The 21,339-nt window shown below is 35.6% G+C and overlaps 1 protein-coding gene across 1 annotated transcript in view; it reads left to right on the forward strand.

Annotated features, from left to right (window-relative positions):
• DMD (dystrophin) overlaps nucleotides 1-21,339 on the forward strand; it is a gene marked incomplete at both ends in the record, with an annotated part of 1,114,107 nt that overhangs the window by 498,375 nt on the left and 594,393 nt on the right. The window contains one exon of the mRNA XM_080612996.1: nucleotides 5,953-6,125. Within this exon, the coding sequence (XP_080469122.1) occupies nucleotides 5,953-6,125 (173 nt within the window). The remainder of the gene's footprint in view (nucleotides 1-5,952; nucleotides 6,126-21,339) is intronic.

Here is a 21,339-nt window from a genome sequence, read left to right on the forward strand (position 1 = left end):
GTCGTAGTCATGGCATAGCTGTACTTGTTCATTACTTAATGATATCAATTGTGAATTGAAAACTTATTTTCTGAGGCTACTTGCTTTATATAATTAATGCTGCAAAATTATATTAGGGCCCATACATATTAGGCATTTCTTTTTCTATATATATATTTTCTTAATTTAATCAAGAACATTGTATTATAGATTATGATTATGCATTTAGTTATAATATTTTTTGATGATGTAATAGTTTTAATATAGAAGGCCATCTGGCTCTTTGAGAAAGAAGTTTCTTATATATGTAGCTTTTTGCATAATAACTCCAACAGTTCTTTTTCTAGTTCATCTTCTTTCGTATTTCCAGGAAGTTCTTTAGTTCATTAAAAATTAAATGTTTGCTGTTGTTGTTTTCCAAATATAGATATTTTCATTCTCTGAATTTTTCTTTTCCTCTTCTTTTTCTCTTTGTTTTGTAATTCAGCTACTGACACATAGAGCACTTTTTTTTTCCAGTTTTCTGATGTATCTTCAGGTTACAGGCAATTTACTGTACATATTATGCATCTGTGATTCTGGCAGCCAGAATCCCCTGTTAGAATGGTTTTTTAAACCTATAATACCCATATCAGATACTGTAACTCATAGTTCTGTACAGATTTTAACACTGTAAGCAATTTGTGTAATAATTCTCTCTATTCATGATTACTAACAACTGTGGTGTTGCTCGTTTTCATGTTAGTACAAAAAGCATGAAATACATTAACAAATCTGCTATATAGTTTATATTTTTAAAAGCAGAATTTTCCAAATGTTTGGATTGACAAAAATCCATTTTTAATTTTGCACATTGGAATACATATTTGTTATGTGTTAGCCGATTCTTAGCAAGGAACACTTACTTAAGTGCTTAAGTGTGTCCTGGCAGCTTTTACTATTTCAATTGCATTTTCTCCCCTTCTTTATAAATATGCAAAATTTTTGTCATGAATGACGTTTTTGAAGATGCTGCCTCCTTTATGTTCAGGGGATATCATCTTGGATAATTTAGAGGCATTTTATGTTTTTATCCTTTGATACTTCTTATATTCAGATTAATAACAGTGTATACCTTAATTATCCATGGCCTGAGCATATGAAACCAAGATATAGGTAGACCTGAGTAAGGAACGCTGAGTGTTAGGTGTTATGCTGGGGAAGTCAAATGAGGTTATTCAGTAATGATACAGACCCATCCAGCTTTTGCTCCAGATGATAGATTGCTGACAAGGCAGGAAATATGTTTCTTAGAATCATAGAATTAACTAGGTTGGAAAAGACCTTTAAGATCATAAAGTCCAACCATTACCCCACGACTGCCAAGACCGTCACTAAGCCATGTCACTAAGGGCCTCATCTGCACAGTTTTTGAACACTTCCAGGAACAGTGATTCCATCGCTTCCCTGGGAAGCCTGTTACTGGTACTGGAATTTTTCCTTGTTGGGAATCATCACAGAGACAAGACATGTGCCATTCTCTTTTTATATATAAGTATTTCCTTTAGTCTGCCAAATGTAAGTTAACATTTCTCAGGACCTGTAGATTCAAATTATTAGTCATAAGGGGCTTATGGAATGTTTCTCTTTTTTTTTTTTTTTTCCACTAACACTAACATATTGTAGTATTTGCCCTAGTCCTTTAGGTACCCAAAGTATTTTTTTGCTTTTGTTTGTGTGGGGTTTTTGTATGCAATTATGTCAGAGCATTGCTATCACATTTTAATAATGATATTATTTTCATAAAGAAGAATTCAGGCTTTGTCTTAAATAGTTAGTGTTTCAAAATATTTGTCAAGTAATTTGAAAGAGACAAGGATTTGGAGAATTATCTCTCTGTCACTTCGTGCTAGTACTACTAATAATATACCAGTACCCTCTGTTATAGTTCTAAAATACTAATTTTAAATCAAATTCATTACAATAGACTTGTAAACCATATATTTAACAATCAGAGGGTGTGGATGATGTGTTTAAAAAAAAAAATTGAAGTCCATTAACAGAATCAGAAGAATTCATAAATCCTGAATAAAAACTGAAATCCTTCCAAAAAAATAAGCACACACACACAAAAAAAAACCCCAAAAAACAAAACAAAACAAAAAGCAAACAAGGAAACAAAAGAAAAAAAAACAAAATTAACTGCAGCTGTGATTTTTTATTTTTTGTTAAGTGAATATTGTATTCAGGGTATAAATTTCAGGTGTCATTATTTCTGACAAAGAGCCATTAGAAAGGAATATACCTCCCCATCTTCTATTCAGTAATACTAGTAAACCTTTAAGATGAGAAGTAAAATCTAGGTGTGAAGTTTTCATAAGTAAAACTACCCTTTGAACTACATTTAAATTGTTATAATTTGTGATTAGTAGACTGTTCAAATAGTTTCTTTTTTATGATGTAAGATCATAAATGTCTTTTTTAACGGTATTATCTGAAAATACTGATTTTTTTTTTTTAAAGTAACAATCTATTACGAAGAGGAAAAAGGAATTTTTTTTTTTAGCGATGTTATCACAAGAATGTTCTCTGACTTCAGCTTGTATAGCTGAGATTATTCTAATGATGGGAAGCCTGCAGGATTGATCTCTTTCATCCTTTTTGTAATGTGTTGGCATGTAAAGGATGCTTCAAATTAGGTGAGCAGGATATCGAACAAGCAAAGTTGTTTGGGGTTTTTTTAGCTAGTTGTAGTTAAAATAGATGAAAATGTGGTTTATCATGCCATTTTTTTTCTCTTTCTCAAAATTGAATTGGCTATGTTTCTGTCTCCTGCTGAAACTAATAAAAAAAAATTATTCTTTAATTTGTATTACCAAACACAAGTTATATATCTGAGACTTCATTTTTAGTGGAGATTCAGGGAAGTCAAAATAATGTGATGGAATATCGCTCTTGTTAATGCTTTATACATCTTTTATTTTCTTTAACAACTCCTTTGGATATCGTATGCTTAGACAGATACTGTTGTACCTAAATAACTACATCATTCTTATTCCTAACCAGCCATAGGGAAATAAAACACAGGTGTTCGGTGCTGACTTCCCATGTCTATCCGAATCCATGTGAGAGAACGACTGGAGGTCTCTTTGGATAGATTCATTTGTCATGGCAACAGATCAAAGAGTCCACATGTGCTAACAGTCTTTTTTCTTCTATTCTGTTACATTATAACTTCCGAAATCTTTCCTATATTACTTCAGATCTGATGCCTGCTCTTCACAAATGAAGGAACGACAAATCTGGGTTGTTTGTTTTGTTTTGGTTTATGTATATATATGTTAAAATAGAACCATCAGATTGTACCTACAGGGTTTAACCAGACTGTGGCAGTGTTAGAGGGTAATTATAATTTTATTTTATTTTTTGTTTGCCTTTCTACCATTCCTGATTTTTCTGCTTGCTTCAAAATAACGTAACAGCCTTTGATCACTACCTCCTTTCAAAAGACCTGATAGTGTGAAAATGCTTCTTGCATACAAGGTAGCAATTTGTACTTCTCATAAATCTGTCAAATCAGAATTCACCCTTATTCCAGGAACAAAGCTACTGCAGAGTTGTATACAGCAAATGAAGAACATTTTTGTGTTAAACAAAAATAAGACTCTTTGGTCAGTTGATCTGACAAGTTCTCAGCTAGGAGTTTGCACTATTCATTCGGAGGCTTACGTATTTCAGAAGAAATAAGGGATGGAAACACAGTTAAACAGTTCTAAGTGTTGGTGTTGGAAGTTAGGGAGTTGGCTGGCGAAAGGTTGCTCACAGAAGCTGTGGATGACCCATCATTGTTCAAGCGTTCAAGGTCAGGATAGATAGGACTTTGACAAACCTGATCTAGTGAAAGATGCCTCTGCCCATGACAGGGAGTTGGACTACATGGTCTTTGAAGTTCCTTTCCAACCCAAGCCTGGAAACATTCAGGGTCAGGCTGGACAGGTCTCTGAGCAGCCTGATTTAGCTGAAGATGGCCCTGCGCATTGCAGGAGTTTGGACTGGATGACCTTTTAAGGCCCCTTCCAACCCAAATTATTCAGTGATTCTGTGGTAAAAGATGAATATGGCTTTAGATTTTTATCCACAGAATATTCCTTTCTTTGCGCTGCAGTTTCAGTGAGACATACATGGCTCTATTAAGAATTCATTAAAAAGCAGGAATGGTAAGAAATGGCTAAATATTATGACACTGGAGTAGGAAGACATCTATTATTACACTGCTGTTTGAATATGCCTACCTCAAGAATTATCTGAGGCTTTTAGTGTTTCGTTGGTGTATCAGATACTTTGTCTATTATGATTTATTTTGAACTTTGTTTGCATCTACATCATCCATATTATTGTTTCAAATGCTGAATATCTTACAGTTGTTGATGTTTAATTAGGGAAAAGGAGCAAATCTTAACTTTAAAAACTTTAGGAAAAGAAAGTCTAACTTCAGGCTAAAATCAAATTGATGCAGTCATCAATCCAAGACATTTGAATTTTTTCATGCCTGGCTGCATTATATTCAGGCAGCAAGAGGTATTGTGTGAAATTCACCATTGTAAGGAGCCATGAGATCATTTTTCTTCCTAACACAAATCCCAAACTGAAAAGAATAGAATCCCTGGAACAGGACAAGTAACATGTGCCTTGTTGCACTGAGGCTGGAAGAGGCCACCTACAAGAAGCAGAAATGAAATTTAAAGAATTAATAAGTTCATTTCAGAAACATTTGTTTTGCTTGTGTTTCCTCTGTTAATGCTACATATGGCATATGTTACCAGGACTGTAAATAAATGGCACCTGTATAAATTAATTGCATAAAAGGCATGTTTTTCCTCCAAAACCTGCATTTATTTTTCTGATATAATATGTGGCTGAAAAGTAAACTTATGTAGCTCATAGGTTTTGGTTGATTAAAAAAAAAAAAATTTGTGTTGTCTTTCTGATAAAAAACAAGGAAATCACAGAAGTACCAAACTATGCCTGTATAGATGGTAGTCTGAAATGTGCTTGAGGATTTTCATTATAAGTCTTGATTCACAAGGAGTATGTCTCTGCTAAGTACTTTTTGTACATTTAATGTTTTTATCATTTAGTCAATACACAGTTTATGACAATATATTTGCTCAGCATTGGGGTTTCTAACAAATTCAGTCATTCAAATGATCCTAAAGGATTTAGTAGAAAGACAGATGTTTTCAGAATAGAAATAAACAGCATATTTATGTATTGCTTTATAGGGCAGAAAGAAAACCTGTATAATTCAGTCATGGAACTGAACAGGTCGGTAAATAGTTTGTTAATGTTCACTGACACTGTATGGAGTTTTAAATGATTTCACACATTATAAAGATGTTAAAAGCCCAGAGTAGGATCAGTTTATCTTCCTTTTGGTCTTCTAAACCTTGGCATTGTGCAGTTAGGAAGGTGTAGTGCAAAGTGTTTTGATGAAACAACAAAGAACTGGCTACTTGAAGAATGGTGAATGTTGGGTGAAGGAAATCCAGCAAAAGGCAAAATTAACGATACCTGATAAACTAATCTTTTCGTGTTGTTACTTTGATATCTGTTTAATATCTGCTGAAAAAATATAAAAGAGAAGTATAAACAGCAAAATAATTAACACTTAAAGATAAGTCTGTGAAATAGGACTTTGTTCTACTTCTTGAGAAGAATGTAGGTTAAAACAGATGTAACCTTGGTGCAGAGGAATTAATGAGTGACTGAAGTCAGTAGCGCTTTGCTTCCCCTCCAGATTTCTCAGATTCAGTTTATTATAACTTCAGAGAAAGGATAGACATTAAGTCAATATTACCTGGTTATTATAAAACTCTTATAATTGTCAAAGCTATTGTTAAATTAGTATTTCCCCACTGTTTCTTTTATTTATGAACATTTTTTTATTTATTTATAAAAACAATGCTTTACTTTTCTAAACTGTTAATATTACAGAGCATCAAAGATAGCCTGGAGAGACTGCTGGGTCATATAGACATTATTAACAACAAGAAGATGCCGGCTTTGCAAAGTGCTACACCAAGGGAAGCAGCAAATATACAAGAAAAGCTGACTCAGCTTAATCTTCAGTGGGAGAAAGTTAACAAGATGTACAGGGACCGACAAGCGTAAGTAACTTCTAAAAATTGCTATTTTTGATGGCATCTGTTAGTATTTGACCTACTGTTGGTGATTGTTTCCTAGTTGTCTTTTTTTTGCGGCTATACCTTTTAAAGTCTCAAATGATACTTTCCTCTAACTAAGAATATATAATGTTTATAAGGAATTGTAATTTAATTTATGAGCAAATTTGTAAAATTGAACATATTTTGACCAACTACTACTTGCATTGGACCAAAATCTAGCATGATATTGGGTACATATTCCCATGTGATTATAACTGACATACCTTTACCCTGAGATAGTATCTGGCATTTACTCTTTTGTACCTGTAATCTTGATTTGAATCTGTGATAGCTGCATCAGGATAAAATCCCTTTTAATTGCAGAGGATTTATGAGTTTGAAGAGCAGTTCTCAGTTTATGTATAATTGTTAGCAACTCTAAATCCAGTGTCATCTTTATAAATCTGCATATTAGACATTATATGACAAGGCAGGATAATCAAGAGAAATATAGAAATAATTAAAATTGTAATAAAGATGCAATCTCCTACAATACCATATAATACCTAGTATTATTTTTCTCCTTGCATAGTATTTCTGATGTTTGTAATATGGGAATCATATTATGATACAAAATATAGCCAAACCTAATTTCTTTTTCCAGACATGACTCATGTTAGAGTCATATTAAAGAGTAACAATCCAGTAATTTATTTATACTCTGCAGTAGATATCCGATGCTTAAAATTTTTGACATTGTGCAATAAAATGTCTACTTTCAATTTTTTAAGTAGATGATATATCAGATGTTACTGACATTGACACAGAAATGTCTATTATGTGTATTATGCACTATACTTGTTTTCAGTATCAGTAATCTAAGAGTTTACAAATAAGTCTGACTTAAAAAGAAAGTCATCGTTTCAAGCATTTATTGAATTACCACCAAATCAGCAGGTTGAGGGAGGTGATTCTGCCTTTCTACTCTGCTCTTGTGAGACCCCACCTAGAGTTCTGTGTTCAACTCTGGGGCCCCCAGCACAGGAAGGATGTGGACCTGTTGGAGCGAGTCCAGAAGAGGGCCATGAAGATTATCAGAGTGCTGGAGCACATCTCCTGTGACAGGCTGGAGAAGAGAAGGCTCCGGGGAGAACGTAGAGCAGCCTTTCAGTACCTAAAGGGAGCCTACAAGAAATCTGGAGAGGAACATCTTACAAGAGCAATTAGTGACAGAACAAGGGGGAATGGCTTTAAACTGAAAGAGGGTATATTTAGATTAGTTATGAGAAAAAATTTTTTACTGTGAGGGTGGTGAGACACTGGAACAGGTTGCCCAGAGTAGTTGTGGCTGCCCAATACCTGGAAGTGTTTAAGTTCAGGTTTCATGGGGCTTTGAGCAACCTGGCCTAGTGGAAGGTGTCCATGCCCATGGCTGAGAGGGTGGAGTTAGGTGATCCTTAAGGTCCCTTCCAACCAAAACCATTCTGTGATTTTCTTAAGAGTCCTTGACAGTTCTTCTGAGAATATAAACCATTAATCTGGTCAGAAAAATCATTAAATATATATGACTGGTTTCATTTACTGAAATTGTCCATTCATAGGAATTTTACAAAATTGGTTCTTCAGACATCACTGAAAACTTGACATTCAAATTTTCATTTGGTGTGACGACTGCAAACAACTCAGAAACTACTTTTTTTTTTCGGAATAATTATCATGGTTTTAACTTAATGTCCAAATAATGATTGTGTTGAGTAGTAGGAAGAGACATGAATCTAAACATGTAAGCAGTGACTCTAAGAAAATAAAACCTTCCTATGGTCTTATACTGAACTGATTTTGCCCTTGGCAACTTTTGTGTTTTCTTTGTTTAGGATTATTGGTCAACTGCTGTCACTTTGCAGATTTGTGCAGAAATACTATTTCAACTCTCAGCCAGTCACTAACTTTGTTTTTAGGTTACTGGAGAAAAAGAGGACAAAGCTTAAAAAAATAATAGAGAGAATCATAGTAAAAGATATAATTCAGTAATCTTCATGTCATCTCTGCTTTGTCTTGACATTTAAAGTGTAAGAAACTGAGACGGATTTATAATCTGGTTTCCAGATTCTCCCATGTGCAGTACTTTTTTAAAATAATAAGCCTAAATCTGGTTTGGTAAAATAAATTTTTCTGGTTGTCATGATGCCATGTACAAAAATGAAGGGTAAGTAAGTTAAAAGCAAAGACTAGAGCCAAGCTGCTCACACAGATAATAAAAGGTGGGCATATTTTTGTTGTGCTTTCCCCAAGACTGGCTTTGTCCAAACCCTTACTGGTACAGAAGACCAAGCTCTGAGAAACCTTTGGAATCTTCCCATGCATTTTCCACCACTAGTGCATAAAAAGGAGAGCGATTTACTGTTAGCTGAAGGCTTGGACCACCAGGACTGCCACTCAGTTGTCCCTTACTTAGACTATAGTGATATTTAGCCAGCAGCACAAAGTGTTCTGAAGTGAAATCAATTAATGTTTTTCAAGTATTTTGAGGTCATCAGATACAGGCCCTAGAGAAGTGTAAAGTTGGCATTTGCCTGGGGGAGTCATCCTCTTATAGTATGATGGACAGCAACTCAAGCTGATGATAAGCTTGACAGCTGTCTGGAATTTCTTTTTGTTTTAAATTTTTTGTTTGTTGTGTCTGTCTTACTATGCTTCTACTACTGTTGCAGTGGTTTTGTTTGAACTCTGAGATGATCAATATAGCTTCTGCAGTTTTGAGAGGTGCATTTGGACTGCATACAAATGCCAGGGAGGAAATGAAGGAAGACAATATGGCCTTTAGCATTTTGCTTCTAGCAGCTGGAGTCCATAAGGGGTGAAAGTATCCATGTAAGTCTGCCTTTGAGAAATAGATGGAGCTGTGTTTATGAGATACACTAGTGATGATGATGTTTTAGGACAGATTTTGAATTATTATTGGATCTCTGTCTTGCTTTCAAGGGAGTGTGTCTAAGTGAATGTGAGTATCCCATGTTTGAAAGGTTACAAATAAACTATATATATGTTCATTTCTGAATATTGGTTTCAGGAAATCAAAGGGATGGAATAGCATGGAACTTTAAGTAAATTCAAAGTCAACTATCACCATGATGGAAGAACAAAACAACTTTCCTTACCCATGTAGTTACAAACAGAGACTTACTCTGGATTTCATATAAATCAATAGAAACATTCATGCTGAATTTTTTTACGTGAAATAGATTTCCTGGAAGTCTTTATTAATTTCTAGATACTTTGTAATTAACTTTATCGTGAGTTACTTTTAATTAGAAATCAAAATAGATTTTTAGTTATTTTTACAATAGATCATGTGCCAGTGTGACAGAAATCCATTGTTGCGGTAAATATGCAAATAGCTTTACAAGGCTAGTTCTTCTACAGTATCTGAAAACCTTGTTTCATATTGTTGTTTTAGCATGTTTCCTGTATTTAAACAAGTGCTCATACTGTACTTAGTGTAAGCTAAGAGGTAATATTTCACTGGAAAAGTGTAAGTAAAAATGCTGTGATCATGCTAATGTACTCTTTTGGTTGTATTAGAAGCTAGGATGAATGCATTGTTTTACTCTTTTCACAAATTCATTGAAACATTAGTCTTCAACTGACTAATTTTTAAGTAAAGCATTAAAGTAAAACATTTTCCAATACTTGTATTAAGATAACATAATCTAAATTTTGTAAGGTAGTTACATTACAATGCTGGTAAGAATAACCATCCAGATTCCATTCTTTTTCCTGTCCTTGTACCAGACATTAACAATCTTTGCAGCAGCTTTAGATACTGTTTTTTTATATTAATCATGACTTTTTAGGAAGTGACACTAACACCATGTCCCTATATATCTTCAGTGAGAACACATAATATTTGGAAAAAAAAAAAATCAATAAAGAATATAAAATGCATATGTAAATGAATGTCTTATATCACTTATAACTTATCAACTTACTACTTGTGGAAGGCACTGTTTCTTTTGTCAGGACACTGTTTTCCCAGGATATATCTGCCTCAGTCTTGTTTCTGTGAACAGCACGTACTCACTAAAAGTGTTCATTTCTAACAGTGCCAGAAGTCATCGAATCAATAAAGTACAAAAACTTTTCCAGAACAGAACAACCATGCATTAATTTTAAAGATTTCTATAGCAGTTGCAAGCCACTCACAAAAAATATAAAATAAAATAAAAAAACCCACAAGGCAGAAAAAACAAAAAAATACTCAGAAGAATCTAATTTAAAAGCAAAATGCTTAAATTCTAGAGACATTATAGACCTTGAACATTTTCAAAACTGTTTCTTGACCATGAGTTAAAATTCTAATGGATCCCTCATATTAATTTCAGGCAACTAATTTTTATGTTTTTCATGTCTTAAAGAATTAACTGCCAGGACATACAGTATAGACTAGATTAATACTCTTCTAATTAATCTGAAATCTACTAAAAATTCAATGTTCTGAGAGAATGTAGGGAATTTGATACCAGATAGCTTTACAAAATATTTCTTGGTAATTCTGAAAGGAGTAAAGAAGTGATATGCTTATCTTATATTAGAAAAGATCCCAAATCCATAGTAATGGTGCCAAAACAAATTGATGGCTTTTATAAAAGTCACAAAAACCCCATGATTTTTACAGCAACAAGAACGAACCACAAAGAACTAGTTAATAAGCTGATACTAAGAATTATTTTAACTTTTGGACAGCAGTACAGCTGTCACCTATTTGAGTAGCTTGGTAAGTCCTAATGAGAAGTGTGTATTATACATAAAGAATCTATTCATTGGCAGAGAAATAATAAAGTTTCTCAGTTGTGGATTCCCAATTTCCATCTGTGGCACCAACAATGCTTTGTAAATATGAAGTCATTGAAGACATAGGTCATCTGACCTGCCTTGAGCCAAACAAGTTGTAGTTATTTATTTTACAGTACTTGTCTAGATTCCTTCTCTATTAAATACTCCCAGGAAATTCTTTCACAGTTTAACAATTGCACTATATAAGGATTCCATTGACTGTTCAGGGGGACGAGATAAGACTATACACATTACTTCTAGATAGATAAAATTAGGGGAGATTAATTTTAACCTAGAAAGATTAACAAAACTATACAATTTAATTTATAGCTAAACATATTGTTATATATCTCTTTTTCACTAAGCCCAGTCAGCATTTCTTTGTTCCTTGCCTTAACTCTGATAAAGTTAATGACAAGAATGAATGCTACTGGCTTTGTTTCAGTACAGGGAGAAAAGGAACTTTTGGAAGGCCTAGGTATTTTCAGAGAAAGGCAGAAATTGTGGCTGCTCCCTCATCTATGAGTATCTGCTGACATATTTCTGTTGAGGTTGTAAGTTGTGTTATCAGACTTACTTAACCTTGGCTCAGGATTCAAGATAAAAGTGAAAACCAGAACAGATCAGTTCATTGTCAGCGAAGGAAATTATTTCCTTTCTAATGTTAATCTCAAAATAGCTACCATGCCTTAGTTGCATGTTGTTGTTGTTCTTTTCCCTTTCTTGCACAGCAATTCAAATTATTCATCTAGATTTTTTAAATACAGAATGGGGCCATCTTATAATTCTTGACTCTTGCAGCCAACATTAGTTATTAATTTATTTCCATACTATACTTACTGTATAGAAATATCTCCATGGCAGTTGTCTTATAATCTAATTCTTGCAACAGATTTGCCACTTCATTTGCCCCCAGACTGTCACACCATCAAGTTAACATATTGGTAAGTTTTACTGGTTCCTTATTGCTTGCAGAGAGGTGTAAAATAATGTATAAGAAACAGGTATAATATGAATGTTTTTATTATTGGCAATCTAGGCAAGGCTTTCTGTCAATATTTATAATGTAAAGAAATCAAAAACTATAGGAATATTTTTGTTGCCTAGTTTATAACTAGGAAGATTTAATTTACAGCATAAGCTGAAGAATATGTTTGCCTTACACATGGCCATTAAAATGTCTCTTTTCATAGGGCAATGCATATAAGAACATCTTCTAAATGAAATAGCTACAGGAAATTTAAAATTATTTTTTCAAAACTTAAATAGAAATCTCAGGCAGGATAAGAAATAATACTGTAGCTTCTGGGAAGAGAGTCTTGTTTATTAAATCACTGTCATACAGGTAGTTTTAGCGCTTAATACAAACAATTCTTGATATGGGTATTGAAGGTGTCTGTACAGTAAAATGAGGTGAAAACAACTAATTCAGAATTTCTGTTAATAAGTAGATCTGATTATCTCATCTGAATTATCGAGTTTGTGCTGTGTTTCAGCATAGAAGTATCTTGACTGTTTTTAAATCACCAACCCCCAAGCTCAACAATTAGCATAACTTAGCATAACTTCACTGTAAAATGCACAGTGACAAAAATGCATTACATGCATACAAGAATTATTGTAGTGACTTTTCCAGCTGTACAAAATAGAAGAATTTCACTGAAGTGTCTGGGAAATGTTACCACTTAGTCATGAATATGTGAGCTGTAGAACTATGGGAATATAAATATGTATGAAGGCAAACATGGGCAAAAGCAAATTGGCTCTGAACTGTCTGGATATGAACTGTCTTGGGCCTTCATGTCAGATATGAAAGATAATATGATATTGTGGTCAGTGTCATAAGCTATGAGACCCAGCTGAAACACAGGATATACTTGCTTTAGGGACAATGCTATGTTAGTGCAGCTATGTAATTCCCCAGATAGTCCTGATTTATATCCAGCTGTCTGAAAACACTGGCAGACCTTGTTCATGCTTAGCTGCATACATCTATATAGACATAGCCTAAGATAGTTGCAGTATATCCTCAGGTCTGAAGCTTTGTTTGCGATTGCTTCTATTACTTTCTGTAAGTGCTGACAATTAAGGTATGCTTTCACTGTTGGTATTGAGTCATTACATTGTGCTGTGCAAGAATTTTTTAGTTGGGCAAATATTTAGCTGGGTCAACTGTGCACTGAATGAAAGATGGTGTTGCAGGAACTACTACTGTGTCTGACACATGCTGGATGTACTAAGGTGAGCTCCTTTGCAAAATTCCCTTGATGCTTTCTAAAGTATTGCTGCTCTCTAGTCACCATGGTGCACTGTATACCTGCCTTTAAATACTTCTTGGGAGAGCATTTTTTGACAGTAGAGGGACCCCAGTCTTTTAATATCTGTAGCTAAAGCCAGAAGTTACAATTTTCTGGTTTGTACAATTTTCATCACTGTCATTTCTCAGCTGTGTTCATATTGTAGCTATCATCTAATAAATTTTCTCTTTCCTCCTTCAAGGCAGTTTGAATGCTTTTTTTTTTCTTTTATTAAACACTTTAAATATACCCGTCAGCGCCAAAGAGACAAGACACATTATGTTTTCAGTAGAAAGCAGCAAGTTTTGTGATAATCATAGAACTTGTTACTAATAGTTTTGAGACTTACGAAGTTCAGTCTTCTGTCCTGGTGTCCTTCAGTATTTCAGCAGAGTTGGTCAGCTTTCAGATTTCCTTTTCTTGAAGCAAGCCAGTGTTTGAGGTTGTTTGGACAAAACCAGTTGATACTTCAGATTTGATCCAGAATATTATGGGAATTGACCTGAAAAAAAAACCCCACCAATTTTCATTGGCTTGTTCTTATAGCACTAGATACACTCCACATTGCTAGTTTAATTTTGTAATCTATGCCATTTAGATTAATTTAGTCTTGTATTTATTTATCTGGGGAACCACAAATATTTTTTGTATTTAACACAGAAAATAAATTCCCTTCTTAAATTGAAGCAAAGCATTCCAGAGATTTTCTGTAAGCAAAACGCCTGTTTTCCGTTTATTGTTATTTCAGGGGAACTCTATCATTGAACCACTGCACATATGTCTTTCTGATGCTATATTCTTCGTTGCTTCCTGGAATATATAATTTCTTAAGTGTCCAGTTGCTTTTCCAGTAAAAGAGGGAGTAATTCATAGCATGAGGTTGAAGATGTTACAACAAAATAGAGCAAGAGTGACAATTATTTTGCTGTTCTCCTATATCATTATGCCTAATATGACTCAGGAAAACTTGGTTTTGTAATAACTTCAGTAAGACCTTGAGGCAATTCTCTATCTATTAGGACAACATGAGGATCATACTGTAAGATTGTATAGCCTCAGTTCTGGGCAGATCATCTGATTTGTACTTCCTGTCCGTGAGTCTTCTATGACAGCAGCAAAATTAACAAGAAGTGGGGTGCCAAGGTTGTGAAACAACAACAGAAGTTCACATATGCTCCTTATGGAATGCAGAGCATACCTATATTTTGGATCTATGCATGTATTTACTGGGTGGTGGGAATATAGATGCCAAACCAAATGGACCACAGTGACCCTTTGCTTTTCTCTCCAGCATGATAAAACAAATAGAGTGTTATTTCTTCCCCCCAGCAACCAAATTTTCAAAATCCTGTAATATTACAGTTATATTTGAGACTGATACTTTACTGTCAGATATGGTTGAAATCAGCTAAAAAACCCTAGAAAATATATTGTTGGAAATGAGTGATGGACAGCACAATCACCAAAGTATCATTTCCTTAAAAATAAAAATGTTAAAAATAGAAAGAAAATACATCTTTTATTTACTTAGCCTGTTAGTAATGAAAAAAATCACTAGAATCCCTTTTGGCAACTTATCTCCATGTGATTACACCTTGCTTCTTAGTTTTTTCCTCTGTCCTGAGCTGCTGATCAAAGTGTTATGTAAGATTTAGCTATGGTGACTTAAAGGAGATTTTTATTTCCATAACTGGTGTCATAGAATCACAGAATAATTCAGGTTGGAAGAGACCTCAGGAACTCTTCCAGTCTAACATGCTGCACAAAGGAGAGGGTCAACACTAGCTGACCAGGTTGCTCAGTGCTTTAGCCAGGTAGGTCTTAAAGACCTACAACAGACTGCAAAACCTCTTGGGAGCCTGTTCAACAGCTTGATTCTCCTCATAGTGAATTTTCTGTTTTTTTAACTTATATCTAGTCAGAACCTTTCATTTCCCTTTATGCTTTTTGTCTTTCATCCTCCCACATGCACCCCTGGGAAGAGCCTTGCTGCATCTTCTCAATGACCTCCTCATAGGTGTTGGAAAGCTGCTATTGCATTCACTGAAGCCACCTCATTGCCCAGTTCCCTCAGCCTCTCCTCAGAGAACAAGAGCTCCAGCCCCATGACTGTCATGGTGATACCTGGCTGAACTCACTCCAGTTTGTTAAAGGTCTTGTATTGGCAGGCCCAAAATTGGACACAGTGTTCTGGATGTGGCCTAATGAGTGCTGAGTGAAGAGGGATAATATTTTCTCTCAATCTGCTGGCTGTGCTGTTGCTAATGAAGCTCAGGATATACTTGGTTATCTTTGCTGACAGGGCACATTGCTGTCTTATGTCCCACTTGCTGCCCACAGGACCCCAGATTCTTTTTAGGAGAGCTGCTTCCCAGCCAACCAGTTCCCAAACTGTACTGTTGCGAGGAACTGTTCCTTCCCAGAGCTTAGATCTATGAAGGTGTTGTAAACCTGCTCTTTAGGTATAGGGCTTAAGGGCACTCACTGCTAGGGAGCTCTTTGGGGGCAATAGGAGGCCTTTAAGTGGTTCCTCTGACACATTCCTTCTTTAGCTCAGAAGAGAACTTTTGAAATTTGTCCTTGCTGAATTTCATAGGGCTTTTACTGGCTTGCTCCTTCAGCCTATCTTGCTCTTCTGAATGGCAGCTCTATACTTCAGTATGTTGACATTTTTAGCCCTGATTTCTCCCTGATGGGTGATGAATGGCTTGAGAGCAACCCTGTGCAGAAGGACTTCAGGTTACTGGTAGATGAAAAATTAGATATGATCTTGCAGTGTGTGCTTGCAGCCCAGAAAGCCAGTGGTATCCTTTCAGAGATGATAGCAAGCAGCATTCCCAAATATCAGCCCGCTGTCTCAGCATTCTGAGGTGCAGCCTCTCTGGTTGCAAGGACTTCCCCTCTACTCTGCTCTCGTGAGACCTCACTTGGAGTATTGTGTGCAGTTCTGGTGTCCTCAACATAAAAAGGACATGGAACTGTTGGAACAAGTCTGGAGGAGGGCCACAAGGATGATCAGGGGACTGGAGCACCTCCCCTTTGAAGATAGGCTGAGAAAGTTGTGTCTGTTCAGCCTGGAGAAGAGAAGGCTGTGTGGAGACCTCCTAGCAGCCTTCCAGTATCTGAAGTGGGCCTATAAGGATGCTGGGGATGGACTATTCATCAGGGACTGTAGTGACAGGACAAGGAGTAACGGGTTCAAACTAAAACAGGGGAAGTTTAGATTGGATATAAGGAAGAAATTCTTTACTGTGAGGGTGGTGAGGCACTAGAATGGGTTGCCCAGGGAGGTTGTGAATGCTCCATCCTTGGCGGTGTTCAAGGCCAGGTTGGATGAGGTCTTGGGTGGCATGGTTTAGTGTGAGGTGTCCCTTCCCATGGCAGGGGGGTTGGAACTAGATGATCTTAAGGTCCTTTCCAACCCTAACTATTCTATGATTCTATGACTTAAATGGTGTGAATTCTCTAACATAATTCTTGACTTACCCATCATTGCCTTCTAGGTGCTCCCGTTCTCCTCCAAACATGCCTATAAGCACAAAGGGCTGGGAGACCCTGCTAGTACTTCTTCTTTCTTTATTGGCTCATTATCTTTTTCACACTTTTTAAAGTTTTTAGATGGGTTTTGTCTAATGCAAATCTGATAATACTTACTTGACATGAGGGAGGTACTGCATCTGGTGGAAAATTCTGCAAAAAAGTCGGGACCTTCTGATATAACAGTGCCTCTCTTAAGATGTCTGAAGTCTTTTTCATTCATAAGATTTCCTGCAGTGTCTGTCTAGAATCTGCTTGATACTGGCTTCTGGAATACATTAATAATCAGAAGTTATTGTTCTGTGGTCCTGAGGTATCTGTCCACCTTATTTAACAAAGAGTAGCCTTAGATTTTTTGAAGTTCTTAAGATTTGAAAAGTGTTACAGAAGAGCAAGCAGCCGCTTCTCAACAAACCAAAAAATGTGAATTTCATTTCTAACTATGAAGATTTCCAGAAATGTCTTCTAAGTCTTCTTATCCTTCATCATTTTACTCACACTATTTCAAACATGCAGACTCTTTACTGTCAGTTCTAGTTAATAAATTTCCAAAAGCAATACTCTTTGATTTTCCTTTATAACTTTTCAGCAAAGGGCATCTTTCTACCATTTTTATTAGCTATTATTGTAAAGGTACTATGTCTGGCTGCAGAACTGCTTTCCTTAGCCGTAAATTTGCTTTCCTAAGTATAATGTGTATTGCTATACACTGAATCCTCTGTACACATATCTCTGTGTGTAGCTGTGTGAAACTGCTTCTAGTCACCCCAGTTTAGTTTTTCCATCTCAGATTGAGAGACATTGGTGTTGTAGTTGGAGTCATTTTAAGACAAGAACAGTAAAGAAAGTGTTCATCTTTATGAAGCTTGTGGTCCAGATTTTATTGACAGACTCAGCATTTTATTCTGCAGAACTGGAAGTGTAGCGGTTTCAGGTTAGAAAACATATATGCATAGCACTTGGGCGCCATAAAGCTTTGGCTGTATGAGTGATTTTGTGAGCCTGGTCTTGAGATATAGGGTTTAAAAGCACTCACTGCTGGGGAAGTCTTTGTGGGCAATAGGAGGCCTTTAAGTGGTTCATCTGACACATTACTTCTTTAGCTCAGATCAGAAGAGAGCTTTTGAAACTGATCTTCTGATTGTCCCCACCATGATTTCATTTATGCTGCTGAGAAGTGCTCTTGGAACATCTGGACTAGATTCCTGTTAGATTTAAAAATTTCGGAAGATATTCTCCAAGAATGTACCTAATGTGCATCAGTTGCAACTGAACATTTAGTCTACTGGCCAAGATTAGAGAGCTTGAAGTGAAACATGTAAACATACCAAATGTGTAAGCTGGTATCATTGACTTAAAATTAAGCATAGGTTTAGGCAGTTGTTTAGTGCCAGACTTAGAAAGGAGTGGCTTGTGCTACTTCGTGGCAAAGAGGGGAGAGATTTCTGTTTCCTTATTCCTTTTTGTCTTTTGCAATAATCCTAAGTACTTGAATTTCTACCTTGTGTACTGATATTATTTTCAGTGAGATTCTCTCCTTGTCCCTCTCTTCCCACCCCTGAAAATACAAATATAAGCAGTATCAGATCCTGTGAGTCCATCAGTCGGTATCTCACAATAATCCCTTATGTTTTGAAAAAGGATTCATAGGGACTAAGGATTAATTTTGTAATATAAAACTGAATTTTCTAAAAAAAAAATAAAAGAATACACCAAAGAACAATATAGACTATCAATAATTGTATGTTTTGTCTGGTAGCATAATTACTGAGAAGTAAAATATAAGGAAAATGTAGCAGAAGAACATTCCAGATATTCTTTGAACAATCACAAAACCAACAATTTGTGCCATATATTCCCTGAAGTAGAAGGAAATGCTTGTTTTTCTGTTTTCAGAGAAAGAAAAAACAAAAAAGCAACAACATAAATTCATAGTTTCAATAGTAATTTAGAACAAACCAGCACATTTTAAAGAATTCAGATTACTAAGATTTTTAGTATGTGTCACAGATTTCACCCATTATCTCAGAATTGTGTGCCAAAATCTAGGTGCTTTTAAAGCTTTCAATATGATAAAATCGTTACCTTGATTTTAAAAACCAGTGTGTGAAAATAGGATGCTGACAAAAATAGTAGATCTCAACTTCCAGACTCACCATTACATTCTGAAACAGAAAAATGTCTAAACTCATTAACTCAGGAGATTAATGTTTAGGGATACAGACTGGAAAAAAGGTTTAATTGTTTAATTATTAATAATTTTTGCTGAAATATCAATTAACATGCCTCAGTGTTCAGTATAGGCTGTGTATATATTATTACAGCGTAGAACTATTCTATAACAATTGCAATTTCTTTCTCTGGAGTACTAAGAAATAATAGAAATCAAAATAGTTTGGAGGTTTTGCCAAAATATCAAACTTCTGTAAATATCATCAAGACCATTGTTGAATATTTTGGTATTTCAAGACAAAACTCTGTCCTTTTGTAAGGTTATGCACTATTATGTCTTCGTAAATGGTACACATTCCACAATTCAAGTTTTAAGTCGTGGTATTGTAGGGACATTCAAGACATATTGCTCACTCATGACCCATGAGATTTGTTCCTGACTACTGCTTTCTGACCAAACCTTCAGCAGTGCTTTCTGGCTGTGTAACATAAGACATTTCTACTCAGATGTCATATAGCTAATGATGACATGCAAAGATATAAGTAATAATAGATGTTGTCTTACATATTAGATAGTTCTTAAATTATTTCCATGTATAGTCCTATTAGCCTCTGATGTAGTTTCTCTCACAAGCCTGGGAAGAAAAAAAAATCACAAATTCACAACATACTACAATAATATGTTATTGTCATTTTACAAATAAGAAAGGAAGAGCTGTGATATTCAAATATTTTTTTTAAGATCAGGTACAAATATTCTGATTTGACAAGAAAATAATCTTAAATTCCACCCCAGCCTTGTACCCACAAGAGGGCTATTTCTTTCAAGTACCGTCTTTATGAGCGTACAGCGGGACTGAAATACTCTGACAGCAGGTGTTAGAAATACCAAAGAGTTTGGAGATTGTTTGCATTTTGATGAGTAGCGGAAGTATTGTCGGGCTATACTATGTGTTGTGGATTATTTCCTGCTTTAAAAAGGACTGCAGTCTTCACTTATGGGTTTGGGTTTTTTGCTTTTTTAGTTTTTTCCTTTTTTCCTTTGCTCTCTGCATGTTGTATCTGAGCAATGGCAGTCTCTAAAGCAGGATTAGGCACAGCAGAGGGCTTCGCTGCGCGAAAGCTGCCTGGTCCCCGTGTAAACCACTGCAGGACCATTATGGGAGCCCCACTAGGGGGCAGTTTTGCAGTGGAAGTGCTCTCAGCGGCATGCAAAGCAAACTAAGGCTAAAATTGCTTTCTCTGTCTTTCCAGTGGATTTTCTCTTTCTGTCAGAATACAAGATACCCGCTGACTAGCTGCAAGCTGAGATAAAACGTAAATGTAGGGAATCACGGAGTTGTTCTTTTTCTCTCAGATTCACGGGCCTTCATGTACAGCAAAAATGCAGCCCAGGCACCTACTGTTACAGGAGTCTTTTTCTCTGGGATTTTTAAGGCTTTTCTATCCTTTCTGACTTATTTCTTTTTTCCCTCTGATTTCAGTGTAGAAGCAGTGGGATTAAGAATTTACATTATATGTTATAGAACTTAACAAAGTATTACTGGATTTCCTAAACAGTAGAAAGACTGGCTATGGTCTTACAAAGAATATTATTTTTTAGAAGCCATTATTCTAATATAATCAAGCAAGAAAATAAAGTTAGAAAAATTAAAGCTCCAATACAGATACCCCAGGCTCAGGCACATTTTAATTATGATTCCTTTCAGCATTTTTCTTGTTTCCTTTTGTACTACACACTACTGTGTACTTGGCCTGTGTTTATAGCATCTGACAATGTGGTAGATCAGTAACAAAACAGAAGGCATAGAAGTACTTAACAGAATAATGTTACATTTTCATATTGTCAGGGTGATTAATGACAAGCACTGAAGTTTGACAGTAATGGAAAGGAGCAAATGTTGCTGCATTTCTGAATAGATGTTCTTTCGTAGACACTGTGGGAGTCTGCAAGCCTAGAAATAAATTCGTCTAATAACCATGAGAGTGTCTTTGTCCCTGCAGTACACTAAACAGACCAGCAGTTCTCTTTACTATCTTTAAATCCTCTGTCACGATAGTAATGCCACTTAAATTACATTTCTTCTTTCCAATTTTGATGCATGATTGGTTGGTCAATTCCCCAAGTCTTCATGCATCCTATAAACTGATATAATATTCCATATTCTGTAGCAGAGAAGAGTTTATTTCCAAGACTCCTGCCTGGGATGTACCCCTAAAGCAAGGTGATCTTAAATATAACCTTAGAATATGGACTGGAGGAATCTTGACAAGCTGGAATTCCCTCAAGTCTCCAGGGACAAAAGGCCACTTAGCTCCTTTGATATACCTTGAAGCAAGACTTTCCAAACATCATTGAATTCTCTCTCCTGGGCATA

This window comes from Psittacula echo (assembly GCF_963264785.1).
Source record: "Psittacula echo genome assembly, chromosome: 3".
Taxonomy (NCBI): domain Eukaryota; kingdom Metazoa; phylum Chordata; class Aves; order Psittaciformes; family Psittacidae; genus Psittacula; species Psittacula echo.